Here is a 21,314-nt window from a genome sequence, read left to right as displayed (position 1 = left end):
GCTGTTTGGCATGTTTATGCCTCTTTGTTGGCGTTTAACATAATCTTCTGGGTTGCGCTTACATGTGATACTCTTCTCCTCTCCAGAGGGCACTCCTGGAGACCAGGGTAGCGCTTCACGCCCCTTCCATACCCCTTTCCTGCTCCAGACACAGCCTATCACATGGCTGGCATGGGCTAGCGCCAGCTTGCTGCCACCTGTAGAATGAGACTCAACCCCCTCCTGACAGCGCTGATAATGAACCAGAGGTGCTCACACCTCAGTACCAGGGTCACTGTGCCTCTGCTGGTGCTGCTGGATCTTGAGGATGGCCACCTGAACAGGTTGGCTGGGCCTGAGCACTCAAGGCCCTTTCTGCCCCAGGCCACCCTCATCTCTTCCATGCTGATCACTCCAGCTTGTCCTGTCAGTGCCTGTGGGTGACTGCTTTCCTCTGTGCCAGACCCCAGGTGAGAACCTCGCCACAGAAGAGGGAGAGGCTGCTCTGTAGTGGGTGGGGCACATATCCTGGCCACACTCGCAGACAAGTTGGAAGATGTTAGCCAGGCAGGCAGTGGGCAGGAGGGGCAGCTGTGCTGAGAGAGGCCCAGGAGGCCTCTGATGTTAACTGTGAGGTGGTCCTCGGTCACCCTGAGCACAGTAGTTGGACAGGCCTCGAAGACACTGGAGCAGAAAAGTGTGGAGTGTCCGTCCCGGCAGCAAGGCTGAGCAGCCCTGGCACTCCCTCTCTGCTCTCCGAGCCAGCGTCCGCCTCCTCCTTTTGCTCCCTTAAACTCTTAATTTGTCAAAGCGAGTCATCCGCCGGGGTCTCGGAGCCTGCAGGTCAGTCCTTTATGTCTGTGGCGTATCGATCGGGTTATCCTGCTGAGATGATTCAGCCACCAGCCGCTCTTGCTGCCGTTCAGCTTGGCAGGATTCGAATAGCTCCTCTAGCTGCTGCAGTTGCGCCTGTCAGGTGTGGGGCAGCTGTCCACCCCAGCACCCCCAGTTAAACAGGAGCCGCCCACCTTTGTGTTTTCTTGACTCCTCCAGAGCTGCCCGCCAGGTCTAGGCTCACATTGCTCTCAGTTTGTGCCTTCACCACACGGAGCACAGCGTGTTCCGCCACACGCCTTTTTTCCTCCCGTGCATCAGCGTCTGTTCCTCTCCCGAGATGGCCAGAGGTCTAGAATACTGAAGAACACCGGTCTTTGAAAGAATAGCCCTTTCTTCCATTGGTCCTGTCATTACTATTCATGGTGACTGTGTAGGGACAGAAGACCTGGGGTTCAGGGCAGGGATGAAGACCCATGTCTGCTCCTGGCTGGCTCACTTCCGGGTGCCAGACTCGAGGTGTCACGGAGAGATACTGCTGCTCCGCTGCGGACGCACGTGCGAGCCCGGGGACAGGCCGCCGTCTGCCTGTGGCTGTCACTGCGGCCATGGCATCGTGAATATGGCCATTCAAAGTCTGGGAGGGCCAGAGTGGGGATGTGTGGAGGGGTCCCTGGGAAAGCAGCCCAAGTGGCTCAGACATGTGGATCTGGAGCTCTTGTACTCACTCGCTGCCCCTAAGTGTAGCCTGAGCTGCAGGGGCAGCCTGGGCTGGGGGCAGGGCACAGGACACACTTCCCCAGTACATGGGGAATACTGGCCAAACATGGGTGTGCAGTTTCCCGAAAAGCCCCCACCAGAGGGAGAGAGACAGCGGTTCCTGGTGGGGGCAGGATTGCTGGCAGGAAGGCCCCAGGGAACTTCCTGCGAGGCTGGGGGTGGTCCGAGCCAGACGAAGTACTTTCACTAAGCATTACAACCCAGGTACACGGTGGCCGTCTCAAGACGTGGCAGACCAGTGTTCAGCTGTGTCCGGCAGCATCCCTCCCTCGCACTCACCTAGTGGTGGACCTGGCCCTCACACCTGGCCTGTCTCAGAACCACCCCAGACCCAGCCTCCCCTGGAAGAGAGCCAGTGCAGCCCCCTTGTAGAACACAGTCACCGAGTGCCTTCCTGAGCCATGTGCCCGGGGGGAGGGGAACAGCTACCAGAGAGACATGGCCAGACACTGGCCAAACTAGTAGATCATGTCGGGTGGAGCTTGGGAGAGGGGGAGTGAGGCGGGTATCTGAGAGATCAGGAACCAGTCTCACAAAGAGCTGAGTGGCACCCACTGGGCAACAAGTTTGTCTCTGGAGACCACAGGCAGGTCTGACCAAGCAGTAGCCTCTCCCTCAGCAGAGTCTCAATCCTGGGTCTCACCTGGTAGGCACACCCAACCAGCCATCTCACCATGCCTTGGCAGCAGGCTCTGTGGGGCAGGAGCACCCGGGCACCTGGACTGGGACAGAGCCTTGGAGAATGTTCCAACTTGGGCTGAGCCTGGGGGAGGACTGGCCTGGGTTTCACAATGGCACTCATTATGGGGCCTGCTGCCAGTGACTCAGGCGCCGACCCAGCTGGGTGGGGCCCAGGAGGCCATAGATTCCATAGCACCTTGCTCATGGCCCTTTAGGGGAGTGGACATTGGTTGCCCACCCTCTCTGCCAGTCCAGCCAGCAGAAGACCGCCCCCTGCACCATGAGCCCTGGGGCGCCTGGCGGCCATTAGATGTGGAGAGGAGAGAGGGCTGCAGTCCTTGGCCTTGGCTTCCTCTCACACAGCATGGGGACACAGTTGGATTATAGCAAGCACCAAGCCAGGGAGTGGGGGTGGCGAGCTCTGGTAACTTGGGATGCAGACATGTTTTTTCCACAACAGCATCTGCTGTTCGCTGGGCCTGAAAACCTGCGTGCAGTCTCCCTAAGCCAGGGCTGCAGTGCTGGCCAGGCCCTCCCCCACAGACTGGCCCCTCCCTGTCCTCCCACTTCCTCTATCAGGCCAGGGTCCAGCTGCTGAGCAGCCAGGGTTAGCTGCTCGGTGACAATGGCCCTCAGCCCCTAGAAAGGACCACTTGAGTCCCTCCTCAGGTGGGGCACAGTCTGCACCTCCAGGGGAGCCCTCCCCCTACCCCACTCCAAGTAATACCTTGTCCCTCCTCCTCTGTCATGGTTCCTGTAGCCAGCAGGTTGCTTTTTTGATTTTCCACTTTTTCCCTTTGATTTCATATCATTCTTTTGTCTGTTTATATTGGTGCCAAGACTGAGCCTTGGAGAAAAGGACATGGGGGCCATCAGCTGCCACCAAGCTGCTTGATCTCAGCCCTCCCAGAAGGGGTGGAGTAAGGTGAGGGTGGTGCTTGGTAGGGACCCAGATAGGTCCACTCGGCTTCCTTGTTGCATGAGCGAGGATGGTCAGGTAACTCTGGCCTTCTGGGGACCTTCAGGAAGGCCTAGTTCCAAGTTTCCAGGGGAGGGGACTCTCCTGGGAGGGGCCCAGAAGCAGATGCAGTCTGCCCAGTCCTCCCCGAAGAGGAAGACTGTCCCCTTAGAGGAAGACCCCACTAGAAGGTGCCTGGGAATACGGGGCCTGCTGATACAGCATTCCCTTGGGCTCGTGCCCTCATCCAGAGGTGTGGCTTTGAGCACTGGTATGTCAGCTCCCTCAAATCGTCTCATGTCAGGCAGCAAACTCATTTCCTTCCCTGGCAACCACTAAATTTGAGAATGTCCTGTTTTACCATAGTCAAAAGAAGTGAAACTGCTCTGTGAAATAATGTAGAAAACAAAAACACCTCAGGAGAGACCAGGTCTTTTCCTCTAAGTTGTGAGCAGAAATGAGAGGGCACCCCTGCCTCTCCTGCGAAGTTGGGCACCCCCTAGAGGAGGTGCGCCTGGAGTGCAGCCTGGGCACCTAGGGCTCTGTCACAGCTTCCTTCCAGGCCCCCTGCAGAGGGCTTCTCACCTGCCCCAGTCCTTCCCCAGACTCCCAGGTGCAGCTGCGCTGAGAACCACTGACCTCCAGGGGCACATGGTCCCGCTCCCTCTTAATCCTGGTGGTGGTGGGGGCGGGGGGTAAAGATGAAATGGCTGGGCCTGCCCTGGAGCTCTAGAAAGTCCCCTTAGATGGAAAATGACCGATCAGAGGTGTGGGCAGCACTAGTGACCAGTGCTTACATATGCCTGGTGCTTGTGCAGCAGCTCACAGAAACCAGACCGCAGCTCTGTGGGTGCATAGCCATCACTCCGTGTGCCAAGGGGAGGAACAAAGAGGCCCACCTTGTGCCGGAGACCACACAGGTAGAAGATGGCGGGCCCATCCTTGCACCCTGGTAGTCCAGTGCTTCTGCAGGTTGCAACGCCCTCAGGAGTCCCAGGAGGGGTCCCGGCCAGTGGGCAGGAAATTGAGAGTGCGCATTTGTGTGTGTGTGTGTGTAGACCTGGGATTAAATGAGGCATTAAATATGCCAGATTGCTGCTCTGGGGTGTGCGCACCTACGTGTGGGACAGGGTCTCCAGGCGCCGGGGCAGCTGACCCCTAGCAGGACTCCCCATCCTGCTCCTCCAGACACTGGTTCCCATGGTGGCTCAGCCACAGGGCCTCCTCTGCAGACCTGCTTGTCTGGCAGACATGCCTGGATAATGCATTTTGGGGATGTGCCAGACCCAGTAGTCCACAGGTTCTTTCCTGGAAAGGCAGGAATTTGACAGAGAAAGAGAAGTCAGCTCTTTGCACCTCAGCCCCTGGTAAAGGGACTTCAGGGAACCTCATCACACCTAGAGCTGAATCATGGCACCATGCAAGGGCCCATGAGCCTGGAAGGGGATGTCACGTAGCTGTGGTTGGCCCTGGGCAGGTGTGGGGGGCACTCACAGACCAACAGGAGGGCTGACCGGGAAGGACTTCGCTGCCCTGGTGTGAAGGGGTCAGCCAGCTGGTAAGGTGGGGCCTCCGGGAGCCTCTGGCTCTGGTTGCCACTGCCTCCCCATTAGCCCAAGGAGTCACCCTCTCAGGTAGTTTTGAATTTCAAGTTAGATAGTAAAACTCAGTATTTTATATCCACAGATGATGCTCTTGGGCACCCAGTGGCTCTTTCTGAGCAGGCCAGACTGGAACTGCCACTCTGCTTGCTGGCCCCACAGCTGGAACCAGTAATAGACCTGTCACATGCAGCCTGAGGTGACCCAGGCCAGTAGGTTGTGAGCACAGCGCCCCTAGAGTGGCTGTCCCTGTGACATCCTTGTCGCCTGCCTCCATGGCTGAGACTTAGGGCCTCTCTATAGCTGAGAGCTGGCCTTTGGTCAGACCTCCGCTCTGCCTCCTTTCTAATTCCCTCTCGTGTGTACAGCGGGAAACGGGTGAGACCGAGATGGGCAGACTGTCCCCGAGCCTGCCTTGCTGAGCTGGGCTGGGTCTTACCCACCTCGGATGTCCAGACTCCTGCACAGCTCTCCCGGCCTCCAGGTGCTCCCTCCCAGGGCCTGCCTTGGCATGCAGCTGGCCCTGGAGTCGCATCGCTGCCAGCCATGTTCCCTGGGGCCCTGAGATCATGAGATTAGCCTCTTGTCTCAGGGTTGCCCCCTTTGCAGCCCTGGAATTTCCTCACATTCCAGATCTGATGTGAAGGTATGATCTCTCCTCTGGCCGGGCACATGTTCACCTCAGCGAGCGCAGGAGGAAAGAGATAACAATTTAAGTGGTTATCACTGCCACATACATACCTTGTAAAATTCAGCCTCTGCTTGTGGGAGGGAACAGGTGTCCTGTAGAGCAGGTGCAGCCCCCAGAGCTAGGGGTGAGGGTTGGCGGCTTCCTTGCTTCACCTTCCCGCGTAGCCATTGGCTGGTGTTACTGCTACCAAAATGTCAGCAGTTTGTTTTTTCAAAGAACGGAGACTGCAAACATTCGAGAATGATAGCAAGTCCCCAAATCTGTATCCTTGGGGGTGTTTGTGCACCTGCAGAATTGGTTTCCTCTGCAGCATTGCTGCCCTCACCCTCACGCCAGGGGTGGCGGCCTCATTTTGTGTTCACACATCGCAGCTGCTGCATTGGGGTCACGGCCAGTGCTGTGGTGGGGCTTGTTGAAATGCCCGGGGGAGCAGCTGTCCTGGTGGGTGGCAGTCTGTAGCCCAGGAGTCCGGACTCGGTGGAGTACTTTCCAGTTCCCCTGTTGCTGGGATGAACCTCTGCCCTTGGGAGTTCCTGCCCAGTGGGGCAGCGGGCAGGCACCTGCGGGGTGTCCCTCTCCTGGGGCAGCATTCGGCCCGGAGGTGTGCAAGTAGCATGGCTGTGCCACCCGGGCTGTTACCCGGCTCATCATGCAGAGGGGGTGGTCCTCCGCACGTGGATCTGAAGCCGCAGCCTCCCCCGGCCTTCTTGCCATTGACTGGTGGCTGCTCAGCACCCTGGGAAGCCACCATGAGCATCCTGAACTCTTGACTTCTCTTTCTGAGGCTCATGCTTTTCTCCCTCTGTCCCGCAGCTGGTCAGCGAGAAGGTTGGAGGGGCTGAAGGGACCAAGCTTGACGATGACTTCAAAGAGATGGAGAAGGTGAGAGGAGTGGTACACGTGGTACACAGTGGCCTGCCACTGTATCAGCCCCCGTGTGCCCAGCTCAGACAGCTGTCTAGGGGGCGGTGGGGTGGGGAAAGGCCCATCAGGATAGGTTAGGTGGGTGGCCCGGCAACCCCAGAAGCAGCAGATGGTCCTTGTGTAGACTCTGGTAGGTGGTGGGTGGGGAGCAGGACCTTCTCGCGTACAAGGACTGTCCAGGGCTCTATACCTGGTTTGGCCTCAGGCACCCCAGTATTTATAAAATCCCATGTTGCCTTTCTTTACAGAAGGTGGATGTTACCAGCAAGGCTGTTACAGAAGTGCTGGCCAGAACCATCGAGTACCTGCAGCCTAACCCAGGTGAGGGTGCCGGGCAGCCACGATGGGTCCATCCTGTGCAATCAGGGATCTTCTGTTACCCGGGCATGAAATGGGAACGTATGTGCTCATGGAACTGAAATGCCCGGGGATGGACATGTTCAGGCATGGCTGGGCCCAGGAGTCCAAAGATTGTCCTGGGGTCATACATTTCCTTTCCACCTCATTGACAGCTCATTCCTCATTCCAGTCCTGGCCTTAACCACCTCTCCGTTAAAGGTCCCATAGAAAGAGCATTTTTTCCTTAACCAACCCACTGGACCAGTTTGAATTGGGTGATCATCTGCCCCGTGTGCCAGACCCAGTCCACATGGCTACTTTTGGAGCAAGGCATGGGTTCTCCCAGGTTGAGAGGGAGGCAGGGTCTTTCCCCGAGGAAATTCTCAGTGCTGGTTTCCGGGGCAGGCGGCGATAAACACAGCAGGACACCAGCCGTGTCCACTCAGGCCCGTGTCAGGGTCAGACTTGAGAAGCAGAGAGCTGCCCACCACTGCCTCGCTGAGGCATTTCTCCCCAGGCCCAGGAGAGGTGGTGTTCAGTGAGAGGGCAGACCCTGGGGCTCCCAGGTACCATGCGGGGTGCCCAGGTCAGAAAGAGGCCTCGTGATGGAGGACCAGCTACCTCTTCCACTTACCCTTGCTCACTGACGGTGCCTATTCACAACCAGCGGGAACACAGGTCTGCTCCAAGGCATCGCCTCATGGCTTGGCCCCAGCAGGTGCAGGAAGTGAGGTTCCCTGGGCTAAGGGGATGCTTTAGGAATAAGCAGGCGGCAGAGAAGGGGACTGGCTGGTGGTGTGGGAGACTTGGGAGTTCATCCACACGCCCCCACGTTCTGTTCCAGCCTCGCGGGCCAAGCTGACAATGCTCAACACAGTGTCCAAGATCCGAGGGCAGGTGAAGAATCCTGGCTACCCGCAGTCAGAGGGCCTCCTGGGCGAGTGCATGATCCGCCATGGGAAGGAGCTAGGCGGCGAGTCCAACTTTGGTGAGAGCTGATGGGGGGGCCTGGGGGTGGGAGGATAAGATCCAGAGGGGTGACCGGGGTGGACACAGTGAGCAAGATGGTGCTTCTCTCCCTAATTCCAGCATCTTCTCTAGGACTGGCTAGTCTCCTGGTGACAGCTAAGGTTCCCACGAGAGTCCCTCTGGCCCCTGAAGGTTGAGGGAGGATCTTGAGCAATACCCACGCCATGAGAAGCCCCCCTCACACCACAGCTAGTTTGGTGCAGACCTGGTCTCACCTGTGAGTGTGAGGGTGGCTTTTGAACACTAGCACTGCCAACACCTGCCCTTCCGTGGCTACAATTCAGACCTGAGGGTCCCCTTTGTGGCCCTAGGCCATGGAATGTGGAGGCCTGGGCTGTGGGCCATGGAGTGTGGAGGCACCCAGCCCATAGGCAAGGCTTCCTATGACAGCTTCTCCCACCCTCCCTCCTGCAGGTGACGCCCTGCTGGATGCAGGGGAATCCATGAAGCGCCTGGCAGAGGTAAAGGACTCCCTGGATATTGAGGTCAAGCAGAACTTCATTGACCCCCTCCAGAATCTGTGTGACAAAGACCTGAAGGAGATCCAGGTACCACCCCGCCTACCCCAGCTTCAGGGGTCCCTAGCTAAGAGGGGGAGCCCCCTCTGCCCACTTGTGCACATTCACCGTTGCGCCTGGGGTAGGTTTCCCAGCGCAGAGGCCTTGGGCTAAGGTACTTCCCCCTCATGTGACTCCTGTCCCCACCTCCCAGCACCACCTGAAGAAGCTGGAGGGCCGCCGGCTGGACTTCGACTACAAGAAGAAGCGGCAGGGCAAGATCCCTGACGAAGAGCTGCGCCAGGCCATGGAGAAGTTCGAGGAGTCCAAGGAGGTGGCCGAAACAAGCATGCACAACCTCCTGGAGACTGACGTACGCATGTGGGCCCCGGGGCCTCCCCCCACCGCAGCGGCCTGCCCGGGACTGCCCTGGGGGTGGGACCAAAACAGGCCCATTCTCACTCTCTTACTCCTGGCTATAGTTGCCCATTCAGGAAACAAGAAGAGACCAGAGGGGGCAGCAACCATCCTACTGCAGAGGGTAGGGTGGGCAGCCTCCTGAGGCTTGGGGTTTCCTCTTGGGCCCTTTGCCTTCTGTGGCTGCAGCACAAGGTCAGGCAGACAAGTAGGGTCCTGTGGCTGGGCAAGTCCAGGAAGACGCCCTGTTGGAGACAGCCTATTGGTGAGAACTGTGGGGAGAGGAGCCCCTTCAGCCCTGCTGGTCGCTTGCAGATCGAGCAGGTGAGCCAGCTCTCTGCCCTGGTGGATGCCCAGCTGGACTACCACCGGCAGGCCGTGCAGATCCTGGACGAGCTGGCTGACAAGCTCAAGCGGAGGTGAGCCCCAGGCCCCTGCCTTCCTTGTAGGAACCCCACCCTGCTCTCTCCTAGCCTGCAAAGTCCCAGGTCCCTGGAAGCCTGGAGTCACCCCCAAGAGCCTTGGGCCAGCCCTTCAGGGTACCTGCGACACTGCCTTGTGCCCTCTGCCAGTGGGCGGGGGCGGCGCCTCACCCTAACATCCAGCCCTGTACACGTTCCAGAGCCCAGGACCTGGCTTCCTGTGGGGGCAGAGGTCCTTGAGGGGTGGGGTGGGAGAGGGAGGGGAGGACCAGAGAGGCTCCAGGCCTAGGGACTTCCTTCGCTTCCATGACTTTCCTGCCATGGGCCGCCGGGTTCTCGGGCTCCTCTCGCCCCAAACAGTCTCAAGACTAGTTGGCATGCAGAACTGAGAGGGAAGCCTTGGGTGACGGTATTCTCCGGGGAGGCACGGAGTGGGGCGTGTTGGGCACCAGCTGCTCAGAGGGCTCCAGGCCTCGGAAGGATCTGGCTGGCCCACAGTCTGCGGGTTGCTCGAGTCAAGGCTGCTAGCTGGGGGCATTTGTTGGACCCATCTGTCCTCGGTGTCCTGCCAGTGTCAGGGTCCCTAACCCCCGCCTGTCCTGGGACAGCCACTTCAGTGATGGGGTGGGACAATCGTCCCTGGCCTTGTCACCTGACTGCTTACTGTTTACCCCTCCCACGCACACAGGATGCGGGAAGCTTCCTCTCGCCCCAAGCGGGAATACAAGCCGAAGCCCCAGGAACCCTTTGACCTCGGAGAGCCGGAGCAGTCCAATGGGGGCTTCCCCTGCACCACAGCCCCCAAGATCACAGGTACTGTTCGTGGAGGGACCCGTTACCCCAGGCAGCTTGGGGCCGCTCCCAGCCCACTGCTCCATGCAGACTGGGCAGAGGAGCGCCGACCCCAGCGCTGGCCACCCACCGCTGCTTTGTCTCACACAGCGTCGTCATCTTTCCGATCTTCAGACAAGCCCATCCGGACCCCCAGCCGCAGTATGCGTGAGTGCCCCAGCCTCAGTTTGTGACGCCGCCTTCCATTCTGTTCCAGAAGCGTCTTCCTCCTCCTCTTCCCCTCCTGTAGAAGAAGTGGGCACTGTGGTTGGGCCTCTTGGATAAGGGCGGAGCTGAACAACAGGCCTCGGCCACCCCGTGTGCAAGGGGCTGTCAGGAGCACAGCTCCCAGCCCTCTCGCACCCTCCCCGACTCTGGGCTCGCTGAGTGACATCTGAGGCTGTGCTGTCAGTCATTCTGTCGCCCTGAGTGACAGCGGGTGTCCCTGCCCCCTCCCAGGATATCTTAGTAACCACTTGCAGAGCCCTTTCCATCCCTTTTGTCGCTTGCTCCTTCCGTCTAACGAAGGGAGCCACAGGAAGGAGGAAGCAGTTCTTTGGGGGAAACCAAGGGTCAGTGAAGCCATAGAACTCGGGTGGGGCCCTGGGCCGGGCACCAGGTGCACACCAGCAGGGCAGGTGAGGGGGTCGGGGGGGCCCTGGAGGGCTGAGCTGATCTTGTGGCTGGAGTGAGCATGGTAGCCCGGTCCTTACCTCTTCCGTCACCCCGGCCTCCGCAGCTCCCCTGGACCAGCCGAGCTGCAAGGCCCTATACGACTTCGAGCCTGAGAATGACGGGGAGCTGGGCTTCCGCGAAGGCGACATCATCACGCTGACCAACCAGATCGATGAGAACTGGTACGAGGGCATGCTCCACGGCCAGTCTGGCTTCTTCCCCCTCAGCTACGTGGAGGTGCTGGTGCCCCTGCCCCAGTGACAGCAGCGGCCCGGCTTCTCCGTCCACAGTCCACTCCCCTGCATTCCACTTAGCTCTGCCGGCGGGCACGGGCCTGACGTGACAGCAGTGCTGTGCCAGGGTGGCTGTGGGAGGCTGTCCTGGTTTCTGGGGAGGTGAGGGCCTTGTTTACACACACGCTCACCACGGTGGTGGGCGCGCCCTCCCCCACGCCACAGCACTGGGCAGTGTTCCTCCTTCCTTGTGCCCGGACTCCACCTGCCCGTGCGCAGCCAGCCCAGGGGGCTAACACTAAGGTGCTCTTACAAACACTAACCCTGCTCCCGCGGGACTGCCGGCTCCGGGTCCCCCCATAGTGCTCTCTCTCTCACACACACTCTTTCTCTCTCTCTCTCTCTCACACTCTTACACACACACACAAATATCATTAAAGGGAGGAGCTTGCTTGTCTGTACAATGGGGTGGTCTGGGGGACCCTGTCAGGGCTCCCTACCCTGCTCTTAAATCCTCACATTTCCTTTCCAGCCTGTTGCTGGCGATGGGCCCCACCCTGACTCCAGGGCTCCCCAGGCCCCTGCACACCCACAGCCACCACCTCACTGAGAGCCATTACCCTCCCTCAGACCTGGGGCTTGCGGGGAGAGGAGTCTGGGGTCCTCAGCCAGGTCCCCTCAGCAGCACTTGGGCCACACACACCCATGCCCACCTCTCCCCTCTTACCCTTCCTTCCTGTGGGGTGCCCCACCTCAGCCAAGCACAGGGAGGGTTTCTCTGGCACAAGCTGCCACCACCAGCTGCACGCACCACATGGACACACACACAGACACACACGGGACCACTGGAGCACCCCAGCCTCCGCTCTTTGAAGGTCAAGCACAAAGGCTTCCATGCGTTAATGTTCATGGACCCCTGGCTTGTGGTGGCTTCCCCTGCCCCGAGCCAGCCATCACCACAGAACAAGAAGGCAACAGCCCGAGCAGCAGGGCCCCAGCCCCAAGTTGCTTCTCTTGCCTGACCCAAAAATTGCTTAAATGAGAGGACCTTGAGCCTGGTTCACATTCCCCCTTCCAGTGACCCCACAAAGCCCCCAGGACACCAGGCTGCACTCATCCCTGAGTCTCCCCTCTACACCATTATTTAGGGGAGGCACAGGCATCCCGGCTAAGACCAGCAGCCTTGGTCATAGTCTAGACCGGGGGGGGAAATTTTTTTTTTTTTTTTTAAAGTATTAAATGTCTCTTTCTATAGCCTCTCGCCTGCTTGCACGGGGAGGACATTCCCCCAGCCTACCCAGATTCCAGGGGTCCCTGGTTGGGACAGAGCCCATGTGGCCTCGCACCCTCCGCTGGCCGGGGGGGACGTGGTGACTGCTGCTCGCCCGTCACCAGCCAGGCAGCCTGGTCCCCCCCCAGAGACCCGTCCCACAGCACTGCTCATTCTCGCTCACGCCCTAGCGAGTCCCTCCCTCCTGCAGGCGGGGCCGCACTGTGCTCCCTGCCCAGACAGACAAACCGAGGGCTGTTCGCGTCTCTTCTTTATTGTCTGGGCCCTACCGTCACACAGCTGAGTCACAGGGAGAGGAGGCCTCACAGCCACCAGCAGTCCTGGGCCTGTCCTCGCCAGGCCTGGAGCGGAGGGCGAGGGCGGGGAGCCCCCCTTATCGGCCGGGCCCTCAGTTCCCCTGCTTGAGGATGCTGTAAACTTGCTCCAGCACATGGCACAGACCCTGGTCCTTGGGTGTCCTGCTGGCCAGGGAGATCTGAAACAAGCAGAGCCTGGCCTCAGGGCTGTGCCTAGCAGCCCTCCTGGTTTGCGTTCTGCCGGCCGGTGCCGCAGCCTGGCGGGCGGGCTCTGCTCAGCCAGGAGCATGGCGCTGTCCGGTGGTGATGCTTTCTAACTAGAGTGCCGTGTGGCACGGAGGCGTTCCCAAATGCCCCTCCACCAGCCGCTGGGACCGCCCCGCCCTGGACTCCAGGGCTGTGACAGCCACCCCTCCCCCACAGCCCAGTGCTGCGTGGCAGCTTTAACCACGGTCAGTCTTTGGTTTTGTTTTTTAAGTTTAAACAAAACAAGCAAACACTGAAGCTGCATTTCTCGGCTAAGCCGAGCAGAGAGTGACTTTGAAACAGGAAACAGACACAAGCCACCCAGTCTGGTTTCACTACCAGCTAATTTGAATGTCCCGGGCAGGCACACTAGAGAAACACATTCACACTCTGGCTGCTCTTCAGGCTCTGAATCAGATCAGGGCCCCTGCAGCACCCTCCAGGGGTAGCGTGGGGACACCCCTGGTGGGGGGCACTCGGGTTTGCAGGCTTTTACATTCCTCTGTGTTTTGATGGTGATCTTGACCACCATCACCACCCCTGCGTGGCAAAACAAGCCTTTTTCTTGGCAGTTAACTTCTGACTGAATACTCTTGTCCAGAACAAGTTAGGAAGTCACCGTCTCAGGCTACCGATGGCTGTATCCCTGGGGGCTCCCCAAGAAGTGCCTCCCTGAAGGAGGGGGAGTCTCACCTTCAGTTTGTCGAGGTAGCTGTGCTCCTGGCTCCAGGGCTCCTGGAATCGCACGAGGTCAGGGGCACCCTTGTAGAACTCCACCAGCAGCATCTAGGGGAAGGGGTGGGCGGCACCTCGCTCCTACCCATCCTGCACCAACCACAGGGAATTCACTGCCAGGGCTGGCACGGAGCCCCTTGGGGAGCTCCCAGTCTAACAGCACAGAGACGGTACCCAGTGCCCAACAGCCCACCGGGGAGGGTCGCCCCTGAGGGAAGGGGCATGATAAACGTGGTTCTCTATCCACTGGGCCTGACACTGCATCCTGGTCTAGCGTCATCTTGCACAGTCACACCGGTCAAGTCAGAGGCATGACAAACTAGCTCCTTTGTTAAATACCTGTAGAACCCTGGGTATTAATGTTCATCCCAGGTAACACCTGAAGTTCCCTCATGTGTCTCCACTTGGAGAATCAGAGGCAACTGCAGAGGCGGGAACACGCCTGGCATGTCCAGAACAGCAGGGAGGCCAGGTGCGGGGAGCAGCTGGGCAAGGGAGGGGAGAGGCAGGAGGGACCCGAGCAAGTATCTAGGATGTGATCCTGAGAGCCATGGGTAGTCTGCAGTAGCGGAAGAGGACTGACCCAGGCCCTGATGTGGCACATTCAGCCATGGCTTCTGGAGTCCCGTGCCAGGTACCGCGTGGGCTAGGAACCTTCAGATCTCACCCACTCCGCCCCCGAGACCCCCAGCCCACCCGGGAGTGAGCTCACCATCTCGTGAAGGATGTCGTTAGTCAGGAAGCTGTCCTGGATGTAGGCCATCTCCACGTCCATGGGGATGCCGTAGTCACTGGGTCTTTGCTGGTGGGGACATGAGCCCGTCACCACCAGCCAGCCCCGGCCCTCCACCCCAGGGCGGGCCGGCGGGCCTTGCTCGACACGCGGGTCAAAGGTGCCGAGCCACTTGGGACCTTAGTGGCACCCAGTGGTGCCACTAGGGAGGCAGGGTGGGTCCCCTCCCACACAGGAAGGGGCGTGACAGCCACGCCCCTCAGTTTCTCTCCAGAGCTGATGTCTGCCCCTGAGACAAACTCGGGAAGACATCAGGAAGGTTCAGGAGGAGGCCGTCTCGGTAGCAGGCGCCATGCTGTAGGTAGAGCCCCGCCATCTCAACAGCCCTCACCCCCAGGCCCTCCGTGAAGCGGCTCACAGGGACAGTCACGTTTCCACTGCGCGCCTGGTAGACTGAGGCCTCAGTCTGGAACCAGACTCGTCAAGACCTCCCGGCCCGACCCAAGACCTCCTGGCCCCACCCCATCTCCTCTGGCTCAGCCTCCCTCGGCAGCCCACCTACCTCAGGGGGCGGCATCACCCAGAAGGGCGAGATCTTGGACTCTGGGCCCGGGTTGCCAGAGTAGTAAGGGGCTGCAGGAGGACAGTGAGAGAGGGGGCTGGGCCTGGGGGGTCGGGGGCCTCCGAGGCCGCCCCTGGCCCCTAGCCCGGGACTTACAGCAGAGCAGGGCTAGGCAGGGCTGGAAGCCGTTGCTGGAGCCCTGCAGCCGCAGCTGGTAGTCCATTTGGGTGTCGATGTCCTGCAGCGACGGCAGTGCCGGGCTGTGCGGGTGGCTGTGGTACCAGCCGACCAGGGACAGGCCTCGCAGGAGCAGGCTCTGGTAGATCTGGGGGCAGACTCGAGGCTGGAGTGGGCAGGGCAGGGGGCCCTACCAGCCCAGGTGCACCCACACTACTACCTGTCCCAAGCGTGCCTGGCACACCCAGCCCCCACACACCCCAACATTAATGAGTGCCAGCTGTTACCAGGCATGGGCACACAGCAGTGACCAGACAGACCTGGCTTCTAGCCCGGTGCCACGCATTACGTGTCATTATGAAAACGATTAAGACGAGCAGCTAGTGCTTCCCAGGCTTTGTGCTAGGCGCCAGGTGCACGTGCAAGCGGCGGCCCAGAGAGGAAGGGGCTGGCCACGTGTTGCACAGAGGAAGTGTGGGAGTGAACCCTAGCCGTGGGGTCAAAGGTGCAGGGGCGGTGTGCACACGCACCTGCACACTCACGAGTGTGGAAACCACTAGCTGTGGGAACTCAGCAGCCCTGACAGCTGTGTTCACCCCAGCCCTCCCCAGAAAGCCCTGTCCCTGGCAGCCCCTCACCTCCTCTTCGATGGTGGCGGCTGTGTCGCAGTCCCCCAGCCGGCTCCGGCACGGGAAGGCCCTCAGCACTGTGAGCACTGGGCAAAGGGAGGGGAATGCACGGGTATCGACAGCAGCCCCAAACGCCCCCCTCACCACCCAGCTCCAAATACCCACTCTGGCTGTTGATGTCCCAGCGGCCCCCAAGGTAACCCACGACCTCACTCCGGGTCAGGTGGCTGTGGAAGTCCTGGTAGGGGAGGGACATGGGAAGACCGGCTCAGGCTGCAGTGCCACGTGCAGACGCCAGCCCCTCCTTCATGTAAACACTGAGTGCCTGCCGTTTAGCAGGGGCCCCCACCCTCAGGGAGTTAATATTTCAGGGCCCCCCCCTCCCTCTGGGGCACCCCAGTCCCCTGCCCAGGCCCTGAGCACACACCAGCAGAAACAGCACATTGCTGGACATGGCCACGTTGAATGGCTGGAACTTGTTGATGGCAGCGAAGGATGTTACTTCCACCAGAGTGTGGGGGTTCCTATAGGAGCCAGAGGGTCCCACAGTCTCAGGACCCCCAGGCCTTTCCCTCACCCCTAAGCTGGCTCCCAGCCCCTAAAGCCAGCTCTGGGGATCTGAGGCCTTGTTCCCACCCTACCCTTGCTCTTGCTTCCCCCACATTGGCAAGAGCTCCATGTAAGGGGTGGGGGGGCTGGTGGCAGGCTTAGCCACATCTCACCTGGTGGAGTCTCGACTCCCCAACATGCAGTAGCGGACAGGAACCCGGATCTTGTTTTCCAGCCGCTTCCCAGGAAGCATGGCCTCTGGAGGAGGCGAGGGTAAGAGGCAGCATCAGTCCCTCCCCAACCCAGAACTGCAAAGTGAGGAAGGGGCAGCCCAGGAGGGCAAAAGCCCCAGAGGCAGCCTTGAAAATCAGGAGGTGGGTCTGGCACTCAGGCGGCTGGTAACGAGCTGGCAGAGGATACTCATCGGGAAGGGCTCGGGGAGGCAGGTGAGGAGCTCAGAAATCCAGGCAGGTGGCCAAAGACTCCGCAATCAGAGCTAAGAAACCGGGCAACAGCGCAAAGAAATCGCACGGGGGAGCAAGGAAGTCAGGCAGCGGGACTAAGAAATCCGGCAACACAAAGTGGGCTGTGGGACCACGAGGCCCGGTGCTGGAGCTGACGGAGTCCCGCAGGGGGAGTGAAATTGTCAGTGGGGCTGGGAAGTCAGCAGAGGGGAAAAAAGGTCAGACCTAACCCCAGCCTCCCCCCACACCCACATTCTGACGGCTCCCTGTCCTCCCTCCCCCCATCACCCCTTACCAGAGTGGGCGGACTCTGGGGGCCCCTTGGACAGTGCTCTCCGGCTCTTGTCCTCCGACGAGACGCCTGCCAGGACCTCCTCCTCCTCCTCCTCCATCAGCAGCTCCTCCTCTTCCCCTTCACTGGCCGGGCTCTAGAGGGGTGGGGGTCAGCGGTGGGACCCTCAACTGGTGCCCCCATTCTCCCCTGCAAATTTCATCCAGGCGGAGAGCAGACCTAAGCCTTCCGTTCCCGCTGCTGCTGCCCCGGGTGCCCACTAGAGGGCGGCAGTGCGCCAGTGAGGGCTAAGGCTGCGGCAGCTCAGGCCTGAGCTCACTCCTATGGCTCCAAAGTTTGAATCCTGCCCCTGCCTCTCAGAGCTGCTTTCCCGCCAGGGGCTCAGCTCTCCTTAGTAAGGACATGCCTGAGAGAATGAGAGAATGCGCGCAACGCCTTCAGCCACCCCCTGCTGCTCCATTCATTGAGCAAGGAGAGGCATTGCAAGGATTATTTTATTAAAGTCTCAATAAACTCTCTCTTGCTCGCTGGTGAACTGTTCTTGCCGAGGTGACTTTTCGTGCATATCCTGTGGGCACAAATGTCTCTGCCCTCATGCCCCTTCTTGGGGACTCCTCCAGGCTCCAGGCATTCTCAGCTTCCCGCTTCCTCCCTGGAGGCCCCCTCAGCTTGTCCCTCTCCACCCGCCTTGCTCAGGCCTGGGTCCTTAGGCCTCTCCCCTCCCTACTTTGACACCCCTGGGCGGCCTCTGCCGTTGTCCATCCACCCAAACTTGCTCCTCCCCGCGTCTCAGAGGAGGGCAGCAGCACCCATCCACTCACTCAGAACAAAACCTCCTAACCCCAACATCTGATCCATGCTGTCAGACCCACCTTCAGAACTACCCAGAACATGCCCATTTCTTACCCCCTCAGAGGCTAGCCTGATCTACTTCATCATTGCTCCCCAAGACCAGCACAGTTCCCTGGTCCCCACAAAGTAAAGGGCGGGGAAGAAGGGCTCCCACCTCCTTTGGCAAACCCAAGACCTCCCTTACAGCCACAAGGCCCAGCACCACCTCTTCTACCCCCCTCCTTGCCCTCACTTCTATTTTCTCCCCCTCCCTCACTTTGCTTCAGCCACGTGTTTCCTCACTGTTCCTCCATCACGCCACAGCCACCTGCCCCAGGGCCTTTGCACAGACTGTTTCCTAGATGCCCTCAGAGCTCCCCCTCCCGCCCCTCCTTCAGTTCTCTTTTCAAATGTCACCTCAGTGACCCAAGTCCCACTCCCACCCCTATTCTTCTCCTCTAACATACTATAACATGGACTTATTTTCTTTGTCTCTCTCCCCATGATGGAGATTTTTCTCATTGTTCTCTGCTTTATCTCCAGCACCAAACACAGGGCCTGGCGCAGAATTGGCACTTAATAAAAATTTGCTGAATGAAAAGCCCAACATGGCATGAAGGTTAGTCTTACATGTCAGCTTGGCTAGGCTCTAGAACTTAATCCAGCACTAGTGTAGGGGCTATTTGGTATTGCGGTTCACATCCACAATAAACTGGCTGTCAAAAATTACCCTTGATAGGAGCCTCCCTGGTAGCCTAGGGGTTAAGTCTCAGCACTACCACTACCATGGCCCACTGTGGTGGCCTGAGTTAGCCAGGGAGCTAACCTTCATGGCACAGCTAGACCTCTCCTGTCTTGCCCGCTGATCCCCTCAACAGTGTATTTCAGTAGATTTGCCTGTTCTGCTTCCCACTGTCTCTGGTGAATCCCCTCACCTCTTGTACTTCAGGCCTACACCCCAGTTCTTCTATGCAACAATAAATAAAATCTTTAAAAAAAAAAAAAATTACCCTAGACCTCATGCAATCAAGTTGAAGGGCCTGAAGAACGAAAACAGGCTTCTCAAAAACCGAAAACAAAACAGGCTGCCTCAAGACCGAAGTGTCAACTCTTGCCCAAGGCTCCAGATGACCACTGGCCTACAGATTTCAGACTTGCAATCACCTGTGTCTAACGCACACGGGTAATACTGTCATCTCCTTTTTATTTATGTACAAGACTAAGGAGGGTCCTTGGCCAAGTTCACCCAGTGGGTGACTCTCCAAAGATTATGATGGCATTCAAGACCCTCCTAGATCTGGTCCTTGCTAATGTGTCCAGTCCCCTCACGTCCCCCAAGACATCTGAACCTCCAGCGCACCCACTGGTCATGGATCCCTAATTTCACATATTGCTTCACACCCACGTGTCCAACCTCTGGGAAGTTTTCTCCTTCATCTTGTTCTGACAAACTCCTGCTCATCCCTCAAAGCCCCAGCTCCAACACCCTCTCTCTGGCCCATCCGTGGAGGAGCTGTGTCCAACTGGGCACTTTTTATCCAACAGTGAGTCAGGGAGGGCTTGCCTTGGGAGGCTGAAGGACGCACCTCATCAGCGACAGCTGCAGGCACATGGAGCTGGTGTCGCCGGAGCCAGGCAGCCTTGTACTTGTCCAGCTTCTGGCCCTTATACTTGACAGAGGCCCAGCCACAGCCTGATTTCTTGGCCGGGTTCACCAATTTCTTGCAGTGGGTGGCCCAGGCGCTGGGTGAGTTGAATACTTGCCCTGTTTCCTGCCACACGATCCTCCCATCCGGCTGCAGATCCCCCATGAACTTCTTCCCCTATATCAAGAGTAGGCAGGCTGGACCAGGAGCTGGCACCCACCAAGACCCCTCCTCCAGGAAGTTCTCCCTGATTACGCACTACTCTGGGGCTTGGCACCCACTTCCCACCATGGCACTTCTTCCAGGCAGCCTCCCGGTGCCTGTATGTCCACTGTCACATTCCTGACCAGACTGTGTCTAAATGGTCCAGTTATTGCGGCCACCTCCCCTCACGGACGGCGAGTCCCCTAAGGACGGGGTCCGTCTTGATCACAGCCATGTCCTTAACTCCCACAGACAGGCTGGCACACAGCCCTTGCTCGGGTCACACACTGTTCCCACCCACAAATCCAGCAACAGCAACAGCAGTAACACCAGCACTTAAAAGCACGCCCTGCGTTGCAGGCACCCTGCTGGACGCCTCGTTTACTTACTCCTCACCCCCAAGGGAGGGAAAAAAAAAATACCATTTTACAGATGGGGGAACAACTCGGGGACACGGGGCGAGGTGACCCGGCCAAGGAGGCCGCCGCTGCTCTCTGGACCTCGGTGTCTCCTTTGTGGAGCGCGGAGTCTGGGGAACGTCGCGCTCGCACCCACAAAGGCTCGTTCTCGGTCTGGCTGCTCGGGTCCGCGTCCCTCCCCACCTCAGGCCTCGGGGCGCGGGGGTGCCTCCCCTCCTGCCCCAGCCCGATGGGATGGGGTTGGGGGGCGGGGGGCTCACCAGGTAGTAGATGGACAGCACCCCGGCGCCGGGCTCCAGCAGCGCGTCTTTGAGCAGCACCCGCAGCGTCACCGCGCGCCGGGTGAGGGCGCCCCCCGCGCCCCCCAAGAGCCCCGACCCGGGCCCGGCCCCCGCCGCGCCGCCGCCGCGCGCGCTGCCCGCGCCCGCCAGGCGCTCGGGGTCCTCGGCCTCCGCCTCGTCCTCCTCCTCCTCGGGGGCCTCCTCGCCCGCGCCGCCCGCCGGGGACAGCGACTCCGGAGCTGCGGGCGGCAACAGGCTGCAGCGGGGCCGCGCGCCCCCCGCGCCCCCCGCGGGCCCCGCCATCCCGCCCGCCGCCCCGGGCGTGGTACCTGCCATGGCGGCTCCGCCCCGCGCCCTGCGCCCTGCGCGCCGCCGGCGCTTTCTTCCCGGCACGTGACGCGGCTCCGCCCCGAAGTGGGGCGACCCGGGCGGCGGCCGCCTCCGGTGCGGGCTGGGGGGTCGCGCGGGGCCGAGCCGGGGGCCGCCGGCTGCAGCCGCCCCCGGGCCCAGCAGCAGGAGCCGGGGCCGCCGCGGCAGCCCGAGCGGGCCTGGGCCTCCCCCGCACCTGCCCGCGCGGTTCACGGTGCGGCCCCGCTGGGGGCGGGCGCGCGGGGTGGCCCCAGCCCCCCTTTGTTTCTGGCCCCATCCTCAGACCTTTGTCCAGAGGCCTGATGCCCCCTCCTGCCCACCCCCCCAAAGCCGTGGGGCGCCATGGGCTGGGCTCAGCCGCAGGTGGACCCCGGGACCCCAGGCTGGACCCCGGGACGCGGAGGGCGCGCACGCCCCGCAGCCGGCCGCCGCCCGGACCCGCCCTAAGGTAAGGGGCTCTGGGGACTCACTGCTTTCTCCTCCCGGCTTCTCGCGCCGATCTCCGGGTGGGTTCTGTGTTGTGACCCCCGGGTAAGGCGACCCCCTGCGCGCTCTGGACCCCCCGGGTTTGCTCGAGCCTCTCTGGGCTCCGACTTTGCTCCCCTGGGCTCCTGCAGAGGGATCTGATCTTATTCCTGCCACCTCTCGACAGCCTCCTGCCGCGCTGAGGATTTTGCCTGTTGCGGCTGAGGGAAAAAC

General features: G+C 60.2%; 2 protein-coding genes across 7 annotated transcripts in view; one reads left to right on the top strand and one right to left on the bottom strand.

The window, feature by feature from the left end:
- Nucleotides 1–10,919, top strand: part of SH3GL1 (SH3 domain containing GRB2 like 1, endophilin A2) — a gene marked incomplete at both ends in the record, with an annotated part of 31,712 nt that extends 20,793 nt beyond the window's left edge. The window contains 9 exons of one of the 4 annotated variants that reach the window (XM_084248947.1): nt 6,338–6,406; nt 6,697–6,769; nt 7,632–7,684; nt 8,332–8,364; nt 8,528–8,686; nt 9,046–9,149; nt 9,841–9,965; nt 10,095–10,151; nt 10,723–10,919. In XM_084248947.1, coding sequence (XP_084105073.1) covers nt 6,338–6,406; nt 6,697–6,769; nt 7,632–7,684; nt 8,332–8,364; nt 8,528–8,686; nt 9,046–9,149; nt 9,841–9,965; nt 10,095–10,151; nt 10,723–10,919 — 870 coding nt within the window. Of the gene's footprint in view, nt 1–6,337; nt 6,407–6,696; nt 6,770–7,631; nt 7,776–8,230; nt 8,365–8,527; nt 8,687–9,045; nt 9,150–9,840; nt 9,975–10,094; nt 10,152–10,722 lie in introns of all 4 variants that reach the window. The other 3 variants (XM_084248945.1, XM_084248944.1, XM_084248946.1) reach the window with 3 other exon arrangements.
- A 1,548-nt stretch (nt 10,920–12,467) lies between these two features.
- MPND (MPN domain containing) lies at nt 12,468–20,736 on the bottom strand. Of its 3 annotated transcripts, XM_084251463.1 has the most exons (12): nt 20,226–20,736; nt 19,283–19,519; nt 16,869–17,001; nt 16,283–16,367; nt 15,988–16,084; nt 15,726–15,798; nt 15,570–15,646; nt 14,911–15,079; nt 14,755–14,825; nt 14,172–14,261; nt 13,418–13,510; nt 12,468–12,657 (listed from the first exon to the last, which is right to left on the bottom strand). In XM_084251463.1, the coding sequence occupies exons 1-12, from the start codon at nt 20,580–20,582 to the stop codon at nt 12,571–12,573; spliced, it is 1,569 nt and encodes a 522-aa protein (XP_084107589.1). In that variant the 5' UTR covers nt 20,583–20,736; the 3' UTR covers nt 12,468–12,570. The 3 variants fall into 3 exon arrangements, with proteins under 3 accessions (XP_084107589.1, XP_084107590.1, XP_084107591.1); XM_084251464.1 differs by lacking the exon at nt 14,172–14,261; XM_084251465.1 differs by lacking the exons at nt 15,570–15,646; nt 15,726–15,798.
- Nucleotides 20,737–21,314: the final 578 nt, after the last annotated feature.

This window comes from Talpa europaea, assembly GCF_964194135.1.
Source record: "Talpa europaea genome assembly, chromosome: 12".
NCBI lineage: Eukaryota > Metazoa > Chordata > Mammalia > Eulipotyphla > Talpidae > Talpa > Talpa europaea.
This window is presented reverse-complemented; position numbering and strand designations above follow the sequence as displayed.